The 17,406-nt window shown below is 45.9% G+C and overlaps 1 protein-coding gene across 8 annotated transcripts in view; it reads left to right on the top strand.

Annotated features, from left to right (window-relative positions):
• Positions 1-17,406, top strand: part of AGPAT4 (1-acylglycerol-3-phosphate O-acyltransferase 4) — a 123,023-nt gene that overhangs the window by 29,394 nt on the left and 76,223 nt on the right. For 4 of the 8 annotated variants that reach the window (XM_045865851.3, XM_064598323.1, XM_045865850.3 and 1 more), the window contains one exon: positions 5,745-6,001. The exons of 2 other annotated variants lie outside the window; for them this stretch is intronic. In XM_045865851.3, the coding sequence (XP_045721807.1) occupies positions 5,824-6,001 (178 nt within the window). In that variant the 5' untranslated portion in view covers positions 5,745-5,823. Of the gene's footprint in view, positions 1-5,744; positions 6,002-14,339; positions 14,762-16,626; positions 16,793-17,406 lie in introns of those variants that run through there. 2 more of the 8 variants (XM_054505637.2, XM_045865853.3) reach the window with 2 other exon arrangements.

Genomic DNA, 17,406 nt, shown 5'->3' with positions numbered 1-17,406 from the left:
AATGCCAAAGTAATATATCTTAGCTGCTCCCCTTTGCCTCCTTATTTTCCTGCAACCATAGAAAAATTCTCCCCTTATTTGGGCACTCCCTGTGTTCCAGGCAATCTGCTAAGGGTTTCAGATGCTTGATTATCCTTGATCCTCACAGTAACCTTGTGTTGAAGGTACTGCTCCGATTTCACAGACAAGGAAGTGACTTCCATAGCTGTCAAGTGGCTGAGCCTGGATTTCTAGCCAGAGCTGCCGACTCCAAAGGTCCCCTTAGCCTTTCCAGGTCTCTAATGGCTGTGTTATATTGGCCCTCCTAAGCACTGGTGCTTGGATGCATGGTGGCCCCCACGTTGCAGAATTACCCTTGTCTGTGGCTCATGGGCTGGATTATCACCTCTGTGCTACCCTGCCAGGGGGTGCCAACACTCCCGTCCTTTCTCCTCAAGTCTGCGAGCAGCGTACTTGTTCTCCATCAGCCGCCTGCGGTTTCTCACCTCGTGCACCACCTGTGCTCCTTCATCTGACCACACCAAACCGAAAGGCAGTCCGGGAATGGGTCCATCCGCCTCTCTGCCTGGGAAGGGAAAGGTCTCATTCTCATTAGCGAAAAGAATAATAAAGCAGAGGAGAAAAAAGAAACCACCATAATTCTTCTGTCAGAAATTAGCCACTATTAATAGATGGCCATGAATATAGAAATAGATGGAGATGTGAATGATATAAATATACACATTATTATTTTACAAACCTGAATCATGCTTCTTTGTTAGCAGTTTTCACTCAGTATATTCTAATATTCTTCCAAGGCCTTTACTCACTGGTTTAATGCCTCCGTTATACAAGTGGTTCATGGTCATTCAACATCCCCTGTGCATAACCCCTAGGTCTCTCCCATCCTTGTATGAATGACCTTTTTAGGTCCCAGTGATACATAAGGAGGATACATAAGGATACATTGAATAAGAAGCCTCCTCCAATCAAGCAGCTGGGAACCAATTTAACATAGACTCATGGGCAACAACATGCCCTCAAGAACTGCCAGAGGCTTTGTCAAATGATGAGTTAAATTCAAAATCTACTAAACATCAGTAGCTGGGAAGTAAAGGTAATTTGGAGTAACCTCTTCTCCTTGAACCTATTACGAGTCCCGGGGACAGGAGCTTCTCGTCTATATTTAAAACGCCGGTTCAGAAATTTTCAGGTGATGTACATTAAGCTCATAGGTCAGACTCGACCTTCTGAAAAATTCAAATAATGTATACAGATTGGTTTCCTGGCATTTTTTCCTATTCTCTATGCTCTATCTTTGAAATGCCTTCATGTGTCAGCAATTCCTCCTATATGTCACCCTCGCTCACTGGACTGTGATTGGCCTGAGCTTCAATATCTGGCAAGCCCCCCCCCCCCCCCCGCCGCTTTCTGTTCTCACCCACAGCCAGCTTGTCAAGCCCCGATCACGTCACTTCTTCCCTCTGTCCCCTCCTCCAACATGACCTGTGTTGGTCACTTGCAGCCGGGTTTCACTGTGTACACCTGTTGCAAGGGAGTGCCCGGTAGGGTTGGGCTTGAAGTCTGCACCTCACGTGCCCGGAGCCAGCGCTCAGGACCCTAGGGTGAGTGTCGGGGAAGGACACTTCGGACTCTTCATTTTGCAAGAACCCGAAACAGATAACGGGCAATATCACTTTGGGGTTTTCAGGCACATGGGTTCTTCACTATTGCCCTTGATGATAAGAAATATCTCTGTTTACAGAAATAAGACAGGGCAACAGCCTCATGGTTATTTGTTGATTTATAAACTCCATAAATTACTGCTCTCATCGTCTGGAAAATAAAATTCTTTGTCATTTCCTTGCTTCACATAAACAACTGAAGTGAATTTACTGGAAAGGTTCTCCCCTAACATTCTAGGTAGTCACCAATCTGAGAGGGAAAGAGGCAAAATATTTTAAAATATTTTTCACTCTACCTGCTTTAACCACTGGAAAAATCTTTATACCATCTTTCCGCAGTATGGCACTAAATTGGCTGATTGCCACATTCCAGAAAAAGCTCTTCTGTATTCAATATGGGTAGGGTGGTCCCCCAGACTTCCATCTGGAATAAACTTAAGACACACAACACATATTCACCCACTAGACACCTCCTTAAATAATTTAGCCTCGTGTCTCTTTTACTAATCAGTCCTAAACTAAGTCAGTAAAATTGCTTAACAAACTCGCGGCACTGCATACCCTTGTTCTTCAAGCGATTCCTTGAGTCTTTTATTTTGCTCTTGCCTATACATTTGAGAATCAGTTTAAGTTAAAAAAAAGAAAAACAGGGTGCCTGGGTGGTTCAGTTGGTTAAGCGACTGCTTTCGGCTCAGGTCATGATCCTGGGGTCCCTGAATCGAGTCCCGCATCGGGCTCCCTGCTCGGCAGGGAGCCTGCTTCTGCCTCTGACCCTCCCCCCTCTCCTGTGCTCTCTCTCTCATTCTCTCTGTCTCAAATAAATAAATAAAATCTTTAAAAAAAAAAAAAAAGAAAAGGAAAAAAAAGAAAAACAATAGCCTCCTTGGAATCCTTTTTTTTTTTTTTTTTAAGATTTTAATTTATTTATTTGACAGAGAGAGACACAGCGAGAGAGGGAACACAAGCAGGGGGAGTGGGAGAGGGAGAAGCAGACATCCTGCTGAGCAGGGAGCCTGACTCAGGACTCAATCCTAGGACCCTGGAATCATGACTTGAGCCAAAGGCAGACGCTTAACTGACTGAGCCACCCAAGCAAACTGCCTCCATGGAATCTTGATCCCTCTTTATAGATAGAGAAACTGAGAATCAGAAGAGTTATTTTACCTGAAGATACATGACCAATAGGAGGTACAGCAGAACTTCAAACCCAGACAACTGAACCCACACTCAGCCACCACACCAATCTAGGAAGGGAATTTGAGGAAGTGTGGGCAGAACCAAACCACCCAAAGCCCACCTGCCTGTGGTTCTCCTTAACCATCGCCAGTATTGTGTTAGACCCCCGCTCTGTGCAGTATTAGTGAGGGTTTTACTCAGGGGCATGGTGGTCTTTTGTCTTTTACAAGGAAAAAAATCTTACATTTTCTCTGTGACACCCTGCTACTAACTAGAAACTGAGGAAGGCATCATTTCATCCCCTGCATTTCCAATGTCAGTTGACTTCCTTTTCTTAGTGTTAAGTCTGCATAGCAAAGGACTTGCCAAACGCTCCACAAATACTAGAGCCCAGAATCCTAGGGAAGAATCATCTTTCTCCCGGCCAGATTATACGGAAGCTTTTAGTGGCTAATCTAGGGACAGTGAATAAAGCACATGAATATTCAACATCATCCTATAACTGCTGCCAAACTGTAAACCAATGTACATCACTCCTCTGTATGTGGCTCCTAAAAGTCAAGTGCATGGAGAGTGGGCTGCCAGCTTAATGCCTCCTCATTACAGAGAGCCGGACTATGTTAGAACCGGGTGTGTCTTAAGGAGTTTGACAACCTGGAGATGTCTGTGGGAAATGCCGCCGAGAAAGGTCAGAAATGTGGTGCATGGGTCTCTGCAGAGTCCTGGGTTTGTGCCAGAGAGCAGGGCTTCTGCGAGAGTGGGGTGTCTCAGCTGACTCCAGAGAAGGCAGGCCTAAGGGTACTTTTCATTTCCCCCCTATCAGAAATGTATGGAAACCATGTGGGAGTACTGTGTACCTTCCAGATTGTCTAAGCAAGTGTAAACGTTCTGGAGGAACGCACCTTATATCTGTCCTCCTGCCCAAGACTATCCTCAAAACCAATCTGGGTGGCCAGAAACAAGTCCCACTCCCCACTCTGAGCATAGCTTGTGATTCTGAACTTCACTGAAGGCGGCACTAGTTTTTGCCTTTAGGGTCATCTCTGGGCTGCTCTGCACAACCCAAGAGAACGCCCCCCCCCCCCCCCCCAGCTCACACTCCAGGAGCAAAGCAGCCCAAGCAGGTGTGCACAAGAAAGAACTTAGGAGTAACACTGAGACCTATGATTAGTTATGGGCTGTGACAACCGTAGGCAAATTACCCAACTTATGAGTCATCTCAGTTTCTTATTCTGAAAAATGGGAAATAGTAATACTCATCTCATTAGATTCATGTGAGGCTTAAAATGGTATAGTAGATGTGAAACTATTATATAGATTCTTTGGTGTTATTAATAAAGAGTGTAATGAAGTCTAGGGTCTCCCAGCTATTATCGTAAAGAGTTCATCCTAAAGTTTGAGCTCTTTCTGGGGAAATTTGCAGTGAGATTTTGCTTCCAGGAGCACCAGGCTGCTGTGCATGATGGCCTCAGCTTTATTTATTTTCCCATCAGTGTATTCGAACCTCCTGCCTTTACACTTTTCCTCCAAGGCTTTATTTGCCACACTGTAAAGTCATATCATTATGCCATTTTGGGGTTGCAGACTGACTACCAGGCTGTGAGTTGGTTGCTATGCATGTTTTGAGTTTCTTTCTGATTTTAGAATGTGTGTGTGTGTGTGTGTGTGTCAGGGGTGTGATAGGGATGTTTCTCTTGCCTTCCTCATTGGTTATTTGTGTTTGCTGATATCTCAAAGTCCATCCCTTGTCCACCTTCATTAAAGTGTTCCACAAATATATCTATTTCAAATTAAGCTCCAATGACTGTTCCAATGGTTGGGGAGAAAATGACAATTTTCAAGGTAATCGTGACCTCAGGAGAGGTGACAGTGCAGTGGAGGAAGGCAAAATGGGACGAGTCCCAGCAGAGGGTACTGCTTGGCACGCTCGTACATGTGCTTGGCGAGGGAGAGCCCACGCCAGGGAGCTCCCTGATCTCATGCAGGCCAGGCTTGCCAGAAGAGACGTGGTCGGAGCAGGATCTGGAGGATGAGAAGTGGAGAGGGGAGGGGGGCGCTCAGGCAGAGATGGCAGCAGGAGGGAAGGCCCAGAAACACAGCCACTGCTGGGAGCCCCAGAGATGGGAGCTGGCTCCGTGGCTGAGCAGGAGGGCTCGAGCCACCTTGGCCACCTCTGAGCCATAGAAGCTATGGAACCCTGGCCAAGAGGCTTGACCTCTCAGGATCTCGGTTCCCTCCTCTGTGATAGCAGTAATAACCTTGCAGGGAGTTAGGACAATTAAAGGAACTATTCATTTTAAAGGGTTGACACTGTGCCTGATGTAAGCAAGCACTATGTAAATCCTGAATACAAATAAATCAACTCATGTTCAAGGTGTTTGATCCTCAGAGCATCTTTTTAAGAGCTGTTTTTTCTTTCTTTCTTTTTTTTTTTTTTAAGATTTTATTTATTTATTTGAGACAGAGAGAATGAGAGAGAGAGAGCACATGAGAGGGGGGAGGGTCAGAGGGAGAAGCAGGCTCCCTGCCGAGCAGGGAGCCCGATGCGGGACTCGATCCAGGGACTCCAGGATCATGACCTGAGCCGAAAGCAGTCGCTTAACCAACTGAGCCACCCAGGCGCCCTTTTTTTTTTTTTTAAAGATTTTTATTTATTTATTATTGAGAGAGAGAGAGAATGATAGAGAGAGAGCATGAGAGGGAGGAGGGTCAGAGGGAGAAGCAGGCTCCCTGCTGAGCAAGGAGCCCAATGCAGGACTCGATCCTGGGACTCCAGGATCATGACCTAAGCCAAAGGCAGTCGCTTAACCAACTGAGCCACCCAGGCGCCCCTGGTTTTTTTTTTCCTGACTCTTTAAAAGCACAGATGATTTTTGTAACATGTATCATTGGTTTGTATTCTAGACCCTTTCCCGAGTGCCGGGCCTTTTTCCCCTCTGGAAGTATTCTCCTGCGAGTATTTGAATAAAAGCAACCACACGCCATGGACCTCATCGGGTTGCTGAAGTCTCAGTTCCTGTGCCATCTCGTCTTCTGTTACGTGTTTATCGCCTCGGGGCTAATAATAAACACCATTCAGCTCTTCACTCTCCTTCTCTGGCCAATTAACAAGCAGCTCTTCAGGAAGATCAACTGCAGACTTTCCTACTGCGTCTCCAGCCGTAAGAGTTTTTGCGTATTCTCTATTTGCACCCTCACGGATGCGGGGGTCAGCAGTAGGGCCTCGAGGGGCTCCCTGGCCTTGCACTTTTTGTTCTTTTCTTTTCGCTGGTTTCAGGTCTGAAGTGGCTGTTTTGTCCTCACTCTGAACAAAATTATTTTCTGAAAGAGTAATGTCAGTAGCACGTAATTCAGTTCAACAGGCACGGAAAGGTATCCTGTAGAAAGTAAATGGGCGTTCCGTCTCTGTTTTTGTAGTTTTCCTCCTCAGAAGCAATCAGTGTGAATGATTTCTTAGTTACCCTCACGGAAATAGCATATACATATGTATGTATGTATGGCTCTTATGTGTGGACATGAATGCAGGTGAGTCTCTGTGTATATGTCCAGATACACAACACATACTCATATTTTTAAAAACGAAATGACAATATAATATATTGTTCTCTTTCTTGCATCTTTTCTTTAACTTTTTATTTTGAGATAATTGTAGATGTGCGGGGGATCGTAAGAAGTAACACAGAGAGCTCCCATATAGCCTTTGGCCAGTTGTCCCCTGTGGGAGGGAACCTCTTGCATCACTCCAGTATAACGTCCCAACAAGAAAACCAACACTGACACAATCCACCAGCCTTCTTTAGATTTCTCCAGTTTTATGTACATGGATTTGTGTGTTTGTGTGTGTGTTTGATTATACTAGACTATTTATTTATTTATTTATTTTAAAAGATTTTATTTATTTTTATTTAATTGACAGGGAGAGAGAGAGAGACAGCATGAGAGGGAACACAAGCAGGGGGAGTGGGAGAGGAAGAAGCAGGCTTCCGGCTGAGCAGAGAGCCCGATGTGGGGCTCGATCCCAGGACCCTGGGATCATGACCTGAGCCGAAGGCAGTCACTTAACCAACTGAGCCACCCAGGCGACCTATACTAGACTATTTTAAACATGACTAATTCCACTGGCCTGAATTTTAAAATTGAAATGAAAGGGGATAAATCAGAATATTGACTATGTCTAGAGATGAGTTTTGTTGTTGATTGACCTTAAATTTGTACCTATTCTCAACAGTAGAGAATGCAGTATATCATTACCAATTATATATGTGGGTGTGAATATATTTAACAGTATGAGCTCTTCCAAATCAAGCAATTTAAAAATCTCAGCTCCGTTAGATTATGCCAAGAGTCCAAAATTATTGGTATCTTTCTGAAACCCTTTAAATGAAGCAATCAAATTTGAATTTGAATCACAACAATACAAGCTGCCTACAATTATCCAAATGGATTACCACTGATCCAATCAGTTATTTTTTAAACCTCAAAATGCGAACTTGTGAGAAAAGAAATGATAGAAACATCCTTACTCATGATTTCTTTCACCAACTCAGAACTTGCAAGTATGTTTTAATACTATTTCTGATATGGTATCATACAGTACTAGACCCACCATATCTTATGTTAGTGTGTTTTACACAAATACATCTTGAAAATATTCTTAAGATCATAAAGGCAAGTTGTAACTTAAAAAAAAATCTTTCATCCACGTGTCTATGGCATATTACGTACAGTATCATTCAGTGCAATAGTACGTAATGCAAGTTTCTTTGTATACCTTTTACTCTCACATCGGTCTGTGGTGCTTAGGCATCTGGAAAAGGGACAATTGTCAGAGCAGGACAGAGGCAGTAGGAGGTGGCCTGAGCCTGAATTGTAGCTGTTTGAAGAGGGAAGAGTTGGCATAAGCAAGGGAAAGTGATGATTGTCTGAGATTTACCTTTCGATTTTTTAAAAAAGATTTTATTTATTTATCTGCCAGAGAATGAGCGAGCACAAGCTGGGGGAGTGGCAGGCAAAGAGAGAAACAGGCGCCCCACTGAGCAAGGGGCCCCATGCCGGACTCGATCCCAGCACTCTGGGATCATGCCCTGAGCCAAAGGCAGACGCTTAACTGACCGAGCCACCCAGGCGTCTCATACCTTTCGATTTTGAATGTCTTTTCATACTCTAGCAATAGGTGTCTACTTAAACAAAATTTAAATTTAACAAAGCAATGCTGATTGCACTTTTCATTGAAACCCGTATTTATATGATTCGCACACCCCTATGAGATTCCAATATCTGTCAGTTTACAATTTGAAATCATGTCTGTTTGCTCTGTCATACCCCCTAACCAAGTTTCAAGCAGGTGGTTCAGAATTGGGTTTCTCATTTGGAGTCAAGAAGTAAGAGGTAGAATTCGGGATGTGAGTTCCTAAGAGTACTATATTTTGCTTGTAGTAGGTAGTGAAGACCTACCAAGGTTATGGCAGGATAATGTCAAATTCTTCTGAGTGTGCTTTAGCCTACTTGTTTCTGTTGGAAATTAAGATGGGTAACAAAGTCAGAAAGCAAAATGGATTTTTATCCATCACAAACTGATTAAGTTATTTTAGAATAATTCCAAACGAAACTCGAGAACTAAGCATCCAAGACCGCCGGCATTTCCCCGCACAGGGGGCATGGAAGGATGGGCAGCCTCACGGAAAAGCCTGGTGGCACATCCGTCCGTGGCAGCTCCATCAGTTACATCCGCGGTGTTCTGTGCCTATGGCCCCGAGCAGAGGGTCCACGGGCTATCGGCTGAGCAGAGCAGACACAGAGCCATTTTACAGCCATGTGGATAGAGAAGTCAAGGAGCGGTCCTGGCTCCTGGGAAAAGAGCAGGTGGCAGAAGGGGAGGGTGATGCAGCCTGGGCTCGGCAAGGGGGCACCTCATTGTAGCGAGTCCCGTACATCCTTTTCCCAGAGTCCCCATCCCTGGTACCCTAGCACGTGCTACACAGCAAAGCTACTCTCCTCTTTCTCCTTTCACGTGCTCTCTGTAGTTGGTAGATTTCCTTATAACCTGTGTGCTACCTGATGACAGCAGAGAACACGTAACAGACAGACTGCTAGCCGTTGATGGTCACAGGCTACAGGTCGTGGGCTCCTCGGCAACTTGGAGTGAGAGACGGTCAGGCTCCTTCTGTCCCCTTCTCCCTCCTCTTCTCTCCAACTTGAGACAAAAACTGTTCATGGGGTTTAATTGTGTCTTCTGGTGTATGAATCGCTCTAAAGCTTAGAAAATCAGCAGCCACTGATATTTTAAGAAAAAAGGCAGAATAAGTTGTTTCCCGGAGACTCAGACCCCGCACCCCTTCTCCCCCCGCCCCCGCCTCATTCACTTTTTACTAATAGAGCTCTGTCATCATCCCTTTCTCTTTACATGTTTCTTAAGAGCTTGGTGTTGTACCAGGTAAATCCAAAATAGTCAGCAGCCCTGGTGTGGTGAAGCCTGCGTGCAAAAGGCCACACCGATGTGAATGACACGTAGAGACAAAATGCAGCCAAGACAGCTCTGTTATTAGAAAGACGCACAGCACAGAGCATTTCATTCTGGAGGCCAGGACCAACATCATGCATAACAATTTCAAAGCATATTTAATCTGGATGGCTGGGTTTGGGATGATTGTTTTATTTTACTTTGGCTTAGATTAGGAGACAGGAAAGGCTAAGCCAGGAGGACCGCTGAGTGAGGACAGGGAGGGCGGAGCCAGCTTCAGCAAGGGGAGGAGCGGAAAGAAAGGGACATGAAGCCCGGCAAGGAGTAGAATTGAATTACCTTTCCTTTGCACAGGACATGCCTTTTACTATCTAGGGAAAGGTGGCCAAGACTGGCTGGCTTGTTTTTCTTCCCCTCTGACACCGCAGGCTAAAAAGAAAAAAAAAACCAACCACCAATAAAAACAGAAAGATGAAAAGAACTTATTAGTGGCAGAGTTTTTAAAAGGGGGTGGGGGGGGTCAGGGAGGACTACAGATGACCTTAATGACCCAGCAAGGAAAGGACTGCTGGTAACAAGAAACAAAATGGAGACACCCCTCCCCCTCGCCCCCCCCCCCTCCCAGGCCCTGGTGCTTTGCTGCCAAATTCCCTGCCTCTGCTAACTAGTTCTGTGTGGTTGAGCCACCCCATTTAATTCCTCCGGGTTGTGATACTCATGGATTTCAATGTCTGTCTGATGCACAGCTCCAGGGACAAGGCTGCATGGTGGCCAGGGGTCAGTTGGCATTTGGAGTGCCAAGATGCAAAAGAAAATGTCCCGCCTTCCTGCTTACAGCTGCCTCTTCTTTTTTCCCATTAGGGCAGTTAACTACTTGGGTAGGTAACTTCAAAACACGAACTACATTTCAATAAAGGGAATGGAGTGGAATTGTCCAAGTTTCCAAGATTTTTCTAATATTGGGTTTAGATGTTTTGTCTTTGCACTTGGGAAGATGTTTCCTCCTGTCTTCCACATGCCTGATTTGCTCCCCCTGACTTGATTATTGGTCACTTTATTAGTAGTAGGCAGTAGTTGAGCATGAAGAGAGAAGGCAGCTCTTGATCACCACCTACAACACCACCCATGTGTTCTACCTTGAAACAGATGTTAGTTTTCCTGCTGTAATAATGATACATACTTGCAATGGACTCTAGGATATATAAGTCACAGTGACCTGAGAAATGGGGCTCAGCAGTATGGTGAGCTTCGCAGAGGTCGGTCTATGATCCTCTCTGGAAGGATCCAGGCTCAGTAACTTGTCAGAACAGCCTCAACAAGAGGATGTGCATGGAGACAGGATGGAAGCTACGAGATACCTAAGGAACTGTGCATCCCAAGGCATTGAATTCCCAGGACACGGGTGAAGTTGAAGACCATGGAGATAGGGAGGCAGCTCCATCCTCCTGAGACAAAGCAGATTCTTCACGCAGCCAGCGTGTGTCATTGGTAGGAGAGTGATCCATCAGAAAAGGGGTCGCTGTAACCTTTTCCAACATGACCTTGGGAGAAACGTTGCCTCCCATTACCTTGGCAGCAGGCTGGATCCGTGTCTCTCTTCCCAGCCTGATTAACGGCAGGGCTGCCTTTCTCATTTCAATCCAAACTGATTTTTCACTCTCTTCAGTCGTGGATAAGTTTGACTCCTTCACTTGCCACAGTAGTTTCTCCTCCAGGACGTCAGCAAGGGTCTTTTTTAGATATTCCCAAAGTCCCTTGTCCTGACCCTGCTCATGCAGTTTTGGCTCCTGCTGACATGTGGGTCCAGGTAGGACCTGCCGACACCTCTGCTGGGAGCCACGGCCTGAAATCTGGGTGTTGTCATCAAAGGTCTTCCACTGCATCCTTAGCAGGTCCCAGGTGGTGAGCACCTCCCCGGAGGGTACAGATAACTGACTATAGAGGTCAGCATAAGCAGAAAAGCCTAAAGTTGGTGCTCTCTCCCTCACTACAGCTGTGTGATCAGATGGTGGCTTTGATGAAGAGTCAGAGTGAAGGGGTTTTGAAGACTCATGGTAAGTGCCTTGCCATGGGGATTAGCATTCTAACCCAAGGGCAAAGCCTAGCTCCCTGAACAGAGCAGGGGGCACCCGAATTTCTCTACTGGAACCCCTTCCTCTCCTCACTGTCACTTGAAGTGTGTTGGTCTCACCCCCAGCTTTAACAAGCAAACGCTGCAGGCTTCGCCTGGAGTCACCCTCTGATGGCCTGACCCAGGACATGTCATAATGTCTGCAGGGATGTTTAGCGAGTGCTTTCAGGAATGGGCAAAGAGCACCTTTGTCGTCCTAATTTCTATTTCTAAGGACTATACCTCCTTGTCAACCCAGGCGATGACAACATAATCCAAGACTGGATCCACGAGAGGAGAAGGATCAAGCAACAGAGATCCTACACTAAGTAGCTTTTTTTTCTTTTCTGGCATTTTTTCCAACAAGTATAGAGCACCCACCATGTGCAGGGCAGAGAGGGTCAGCTGTTTGCCCAGGGTAACATGGGAGGTGGAGGGTCTGTGATTAAATCCAGGAAGTCTAAGTGCAGAACCTCTCTGCAGCGCTACCTGGCGTGGCCTGGGGGTTGAGGAGCCTGGCTCCTGGGCTGAGGCCAAATGCCCCCCCGGTGACTGTAGTAAGTAACATTCCCCAGGGCTATGGAGAAAGGGAAAAGAGAAATGCAATCATAATAGGAAGTTATTTTCATTTCTAATCATCGCAATCACTGCGGTCTGTGGTGTTGATTATGTATTAGGCATCTGCTAAACCTTCTGTATCCGTTACATGGTTTAAGCCCATAATCACTCTGAGCAGGCAATCCCCCGTTTTGTGGCTTAATTAACTGAGGCTCAGAGAGGTCAGATGACCAGTCTAAGGTCATACATACAGTTAGTAATTAGAAGAGTTGAGGTCCCCAAATGCATTTTTTTCTATTTTGAAACAAAGGTAGTACATGATAAGGGCTTTTATTTTAACACCCATGGCTAATGTCCAGCAAACATCTGCTAGGATCAACCCCGGGCATGTGAATTCACTGTCTTGGTCCCAGGTGACCCAGCCAGACACCTGTCACTGCTTGGCTAAGTGCTCTTCTACACACATGCATTGGAGTTCGTTCTGGGGGCCCGACACATCCCCAGGAGGAATGAAGGGGACCCAGTGACTGCCCTCAGAGGGATCCAGTTTCATGGGAAAGATGTGGGATCCAAGCCATTGTGGAGCATGAGATAAAAGCTAGGATAGAGGTATGCAGGGAACATAGAGGAAGGGACAGTCCATCCTCTGAAAGGATCCATGTTCTACTGAAACAATGTCACAGGCCAGGGGTTACGGAAGGAGGAGGCTTTGCGATGTCCTGGCAAGAAGGGGAAAGGTGGTCTAGCCTGAGGAAAAAGCATAATTAGCACCACCAAGGGGGTAAGCTGGTTTATTCAGGCTGTCAGACATCGAAAGGAGAGGAACCTACCAAATGTCAAGACCGTCCTGTGTCCACACACTGGAGCCCAAATGGATGAGGCCACAGCAGCCTCGCTGGGCCGGGAGGACAGGAGGACAGGTGTGCTTTGGGGGCCAGGATGGGCTCGAAGCCTCCGGTACCCTAGACGAACTCCAAGTATTCATGCTCGGGGATTCCAAGCCCTGTGAATATCAGTTTACGTCAGGATTTATTTTTGTCTTGCTCTGAGCGGCATTGTTCAAAATGTGCTTTGAGAAATTGTTAATTTGTTCCTTTTGAAAAATCTGTTCACACATAATCTTTTATAGAAAGATACCCAGCTGGGTCATTATTTCTTTGAACCGTGTTACACCCTAAGGATCATATGAAGTAAAAATAGCATGATGCCAAACTGTACAATATAATACCAACCTTACAAATATAGACTGGAAATCAATTTATCGAAGTGCCATTTTTAGGAATTATAATTAGAGATGACTTTTTTTAAATTGCCTTTATATTTTCTGAATATCTTATATTTCATACGAGTGTGTCTTATAAAGTGAAAGAAAGAAAAACAGAATGAAAACCCAAACACCCAAAAGAACTAAATAGAGAAGGGCTTATGGCAGGGAGTAGAGGGGGAAGATATTAAGGGAGCCCTTTGCAATAAAGGCCGGGTCTGGCGGGAGTCCTGGGCCCCGGGGTGACGATATTCGGGCCCTGCTTTCCTGCTTTTCAGACCTGCATAAGGCATAAGGAACCCCATTGCAAGTACAGTAGTGAGGGAAGCATGACCCCAGAGCCACATACTCAGGTTATGAGTAGAGCTGTGTCCGAAAGCAGTGTAGTCCTAACCCCCAGTGCCTGTCAATGTGGTTTGATTTAGAAGCAGGGTCTTTGAAGATCATCGAATTAAGATGCGGTCAGTGGGGTGGGTGCTAATCCACTAGGACTGTCCTTATAAAAGGGGAAATTGGGTCACAGTGACAGATGTGCACAGAGCAAAACGATGTGAAGATATGGGGAGAAGACCTGAGGTAGGAGAGTCTGGAGCAGATTCTGCCTGGCAGATTCTGCCTGGCAGCCTCAGGGGAAACCAACCTGCCTACACCATGATCTCTGGCTTCTGGCCTCCAGAACTGGGAGACTATTGTGGGTTTTAAGCACCCCAGTTTGGGATACTTTGTTACAGCATCCCGGGAAAACCAGTTCACTTTCCTTTTCTAAGTCTCTTTCCAGTTGGGCTTTACTTTGAGCTTCCTGGTGGAAGGAGACTGGGGTGCCAATATGTGTGGACCCTGGGTTTTTTCCACCCTCCTCCCCCTCGCCTGGCTTCTGCTTACCCACCCGGGCTTGATTTATTGGTAGCATAGGAAACAGATGATGCAGATAGACTGCCTTGCTCTCATTCATGGACCAATCCAAGGAATCCCTCTTCCTACCCCTTAAAGTCAGGGACCTCCAATGAGTGAAGTGGGGCTGGTAACGGGGAGCACGGGACGAGGAGGATAGTGACAAACTCACGGGGAGGGGGCAGTCCCACTCAGGTCCAGCCATGATTGGTGTGCGGCTCTTCCAATGAATGGAGACGGGCTTGCACTTTTCTTTCATCCTGTCTGTCTTGTATTTCCAACTGGTGTTTATTTTTATCACTTTAAGTACACTATTCAAGTCCAGAACTGCTTTGGCCAACCACCAAAGCCATCTGCCTGGGAAAAATAGAATTAAACGGTCCTTCAAACCTGGAGAAAGGTCTCAGAAGTGTCAGGGAAAGGGAATTGCTTACACATGAAGCAATACTTAGGTCTGTCTTAGTAACCACCTCTCTGGCCATAAAGGGGGCAATCAATCTTCTCTTCCTTCTATTTGCCTTGCATAAAGAAGTCATAGCAAATGAAGTAATCTCAGGGAGGCAGTCTGTTCTGGCTCCCATGTGCCTGGCTTTTGTTTTCTCAAGTATCGAGGACGGTGTCTGCCCAGCTTCGTTCAGGTACAATGTCTTCTCTTCCTCTGATCAGTGCTACACTCCGCATAGCAGCAACCATTTCATTTAGAATTGGGCTTTTACTTAGCTGACCTTTCCCACACAAAGCTTGTTAGAAAATTAGCTCTTTGTACCTGCACCATTTTGTTTATTTAGGGGGAAAAAGTATTGGGGTTGAGATCTGACCACAGCCGCATGTTATCAGCTCAATTCGTCAAGAAATACCGCGGCTGTCTGGTTGATACTTTTGGTGACTGGAAGCACATGGAATATCCAAATGGTCTTATCTTACTTAACTGATATGGTAAATGGAGTTTGATAGGCGACTCTGGACTTTTTTTAAAAAGTTTTTAAGAGTAATGTCACTGTGTTAGAGGATGCCGTGTTTAACTTGAGTAACGTCGTTTCTGTATCTTAAAGATATGTTTGGGTATGTGTGTGTGCATAAATGTTTTACGCATAATGAGGGATATATATATGTTACACATAATTATATCTGAATATGATCCTTTGTACAAGAAATCACTATATTTTACGTAGGGAGCAAATTTACAATAGGGGTAGTAAAGAAACAGCAAATTTAGTAATACACATGTGATACTGAATTTTATGAGCAGATGCTTATCTTTGAGCAAGGCGTCTTAGCTGTTGATGTGGTTTATAAATAGATTAATCCTCAGCCAAGGTTCCCATTTGTTTTTGCAAGCATTAAATTTCACTTCTGACTTAAGTTACGGCTTTCAAATTAGGTTATAAGTTTGACTTTGGTGTCTCGTAACTTCATAAGATGATGGTGTGTGGTCTCCAAAGTGGGGTGGGTATTTCCCAGGAGGTAAACAAGACAAGCCATTAGGGTATAGATAGCAATTTATGTTTCTAATTTATGTTTCCTTTATCATTATACATGGATAAGCTAAAAGGTACTTAAAGTATTTTATGAATTATATAAAACATAATTTGCATGTGCTAATGGTGCATACTTACTTTCTTTTACTTAAATAATCATAAAACATTTGAAAACCAACTGCCTGAGCCTACGGGTTTCGGTGCCAGCCTACTGGAGATAGAATTTAAAGTAACACAGAGCTTGAGGCAAGGGAGAAACAGGCTTCATAGACACGAATTCCAAAGCAAAGGGAAGGCGAATGGCAAATCCCCTAGTTTCCTCTACTTCAGTTGAACTTGGGTCCAGATGGGAGGTGAGGCATTTTCAAACAGTTTGAGGCATCCCTTCTCGGGCTTTATCCCAGGTCTTCAGAAAGGAATTAAAAGTATTCCCTCACCCTTTGTTTTGAAGAAAAAAGATCCTAGAAATGCCTCGGTGTTTTATCATAATGTTATAAAATACATATGAGGCCCCTATCTGTCGCTGTGTATGGAGGCCATCCTGGGGAAAGCATTGAGTCAAGTGAGTCTTCTCTCCCATTCTCAGGCTGCCTTCACAGTCCCTGTGCAGCCATTTTTGGGTAGATTTATTTGCATGTATTGTGTCTGGGGCCATGGGACGACGTGGTGGGAGGTGACCTGCTCTGGTGTTCCCGGAAGGAAGCTGCGTTGGGCACCGTGCGTCCTGGCTTCCTGTGCGCTGGCCTAATCCCCTTGGTGACTGGGCCTTTGTTTTCCCACTTGTACAAGAGGGAAAGAGAATTATACACGCCATAAAAATGTAGGGTGAAGGCATTCTTGCTGTTAGGACGCACTTAATCAGCAGGCGTGGGCCAGATGGTGTTGAATGTATCCTATAAGGAGCTCTGGTAACCTGGAATGGGGGAGGAGGAGGACATGGTTGGGGTGGTGGAGGAACGTGGGAGGGGACACACTGTGGCTGGGGAGACCCGCCTGGGAGACGCCATAGCTGTCATTTCTTGCAGGACACTGCTTGGAGGAGGAACTAGATGTGGCCCACAGCCTAGGAAGGAAGGAGTCGGCATGTGGAGAAGGCCCCCCACAACGTGGTCAAAGACAGCCAGGCAGTGCGGGAAATGCTGAGCCCATCCTGTGAACTCCGAGGAGACTGGGAGAGCTTTCCTCGTGGGGGTAGGAGAGTGTGTTGCAGGGCGTTCTTCAAGCCACCTGTGTGCATGGAGGACTTGTTCAGATGGCTTTCGAATCCCTTCCAACGTTAAGAACCTGAGTCAGGAACGTTTACCCAGTAAACAGGGCTGCAGGGTACCTGCCCAGGCCTGGGTGCTGAGGAGAGAGTGTTGAAGGCTTTCTAATGAGGTAGGCCTCAGAGTTTAACAAAAGAATACAGGGACCTGTCCAGAGAAAGTAAGCTTGGACTAGATGAAGAGATGATGGAGGTACAAGCGTGTTTTCCCGCTAAGGGAGGGGGAGGCTGTCGTGGCATCACTTAGATGGGCAGAGGGAAGAACATCCTTAAAAAGGAGGCCTACTTTGGTGACTGCTTTGCCTGATAATAGCTCCTGGCAGCGAGATGATGGGTACAGGGAGAGGAGGGCTTCCCCCATCTGCCTCCCCCCCCACCTCCGCCCCCGTGGGTCCTATATGCCCCGAAGGTCTTGAGGGTGACCAGCCTTTCAAGTTTGCTTCCAATTGGCAGGGTCCCCAGGCTGTGGGGTTTAGAATCACGACAACCCCAGGCAGACCGACAAGTTAATCTTCGTCACTTGGGTCCAAGTGCAGACGCC

Source organism: Mirounga angustirostris, unplaced genomic scaffold (genome assembly GCF_029215605.1).
Source record: "Mirounga angustirostris isolate CCGP_5_RB_7025 unplaced genomic scaffold, mMirAng1.0.hap1 SCAF_8, whole genome shotgun sequence".
Taxonomy (NCBI): Eukaryota; Metazoa; Chordata; class Mammalia; order Carnivora; family Phocidae; genus Mirounga; species Mirounga angustirostris.
This window is presented reverse-complemented; position numbering and strand designations above follow the sequence as displayed.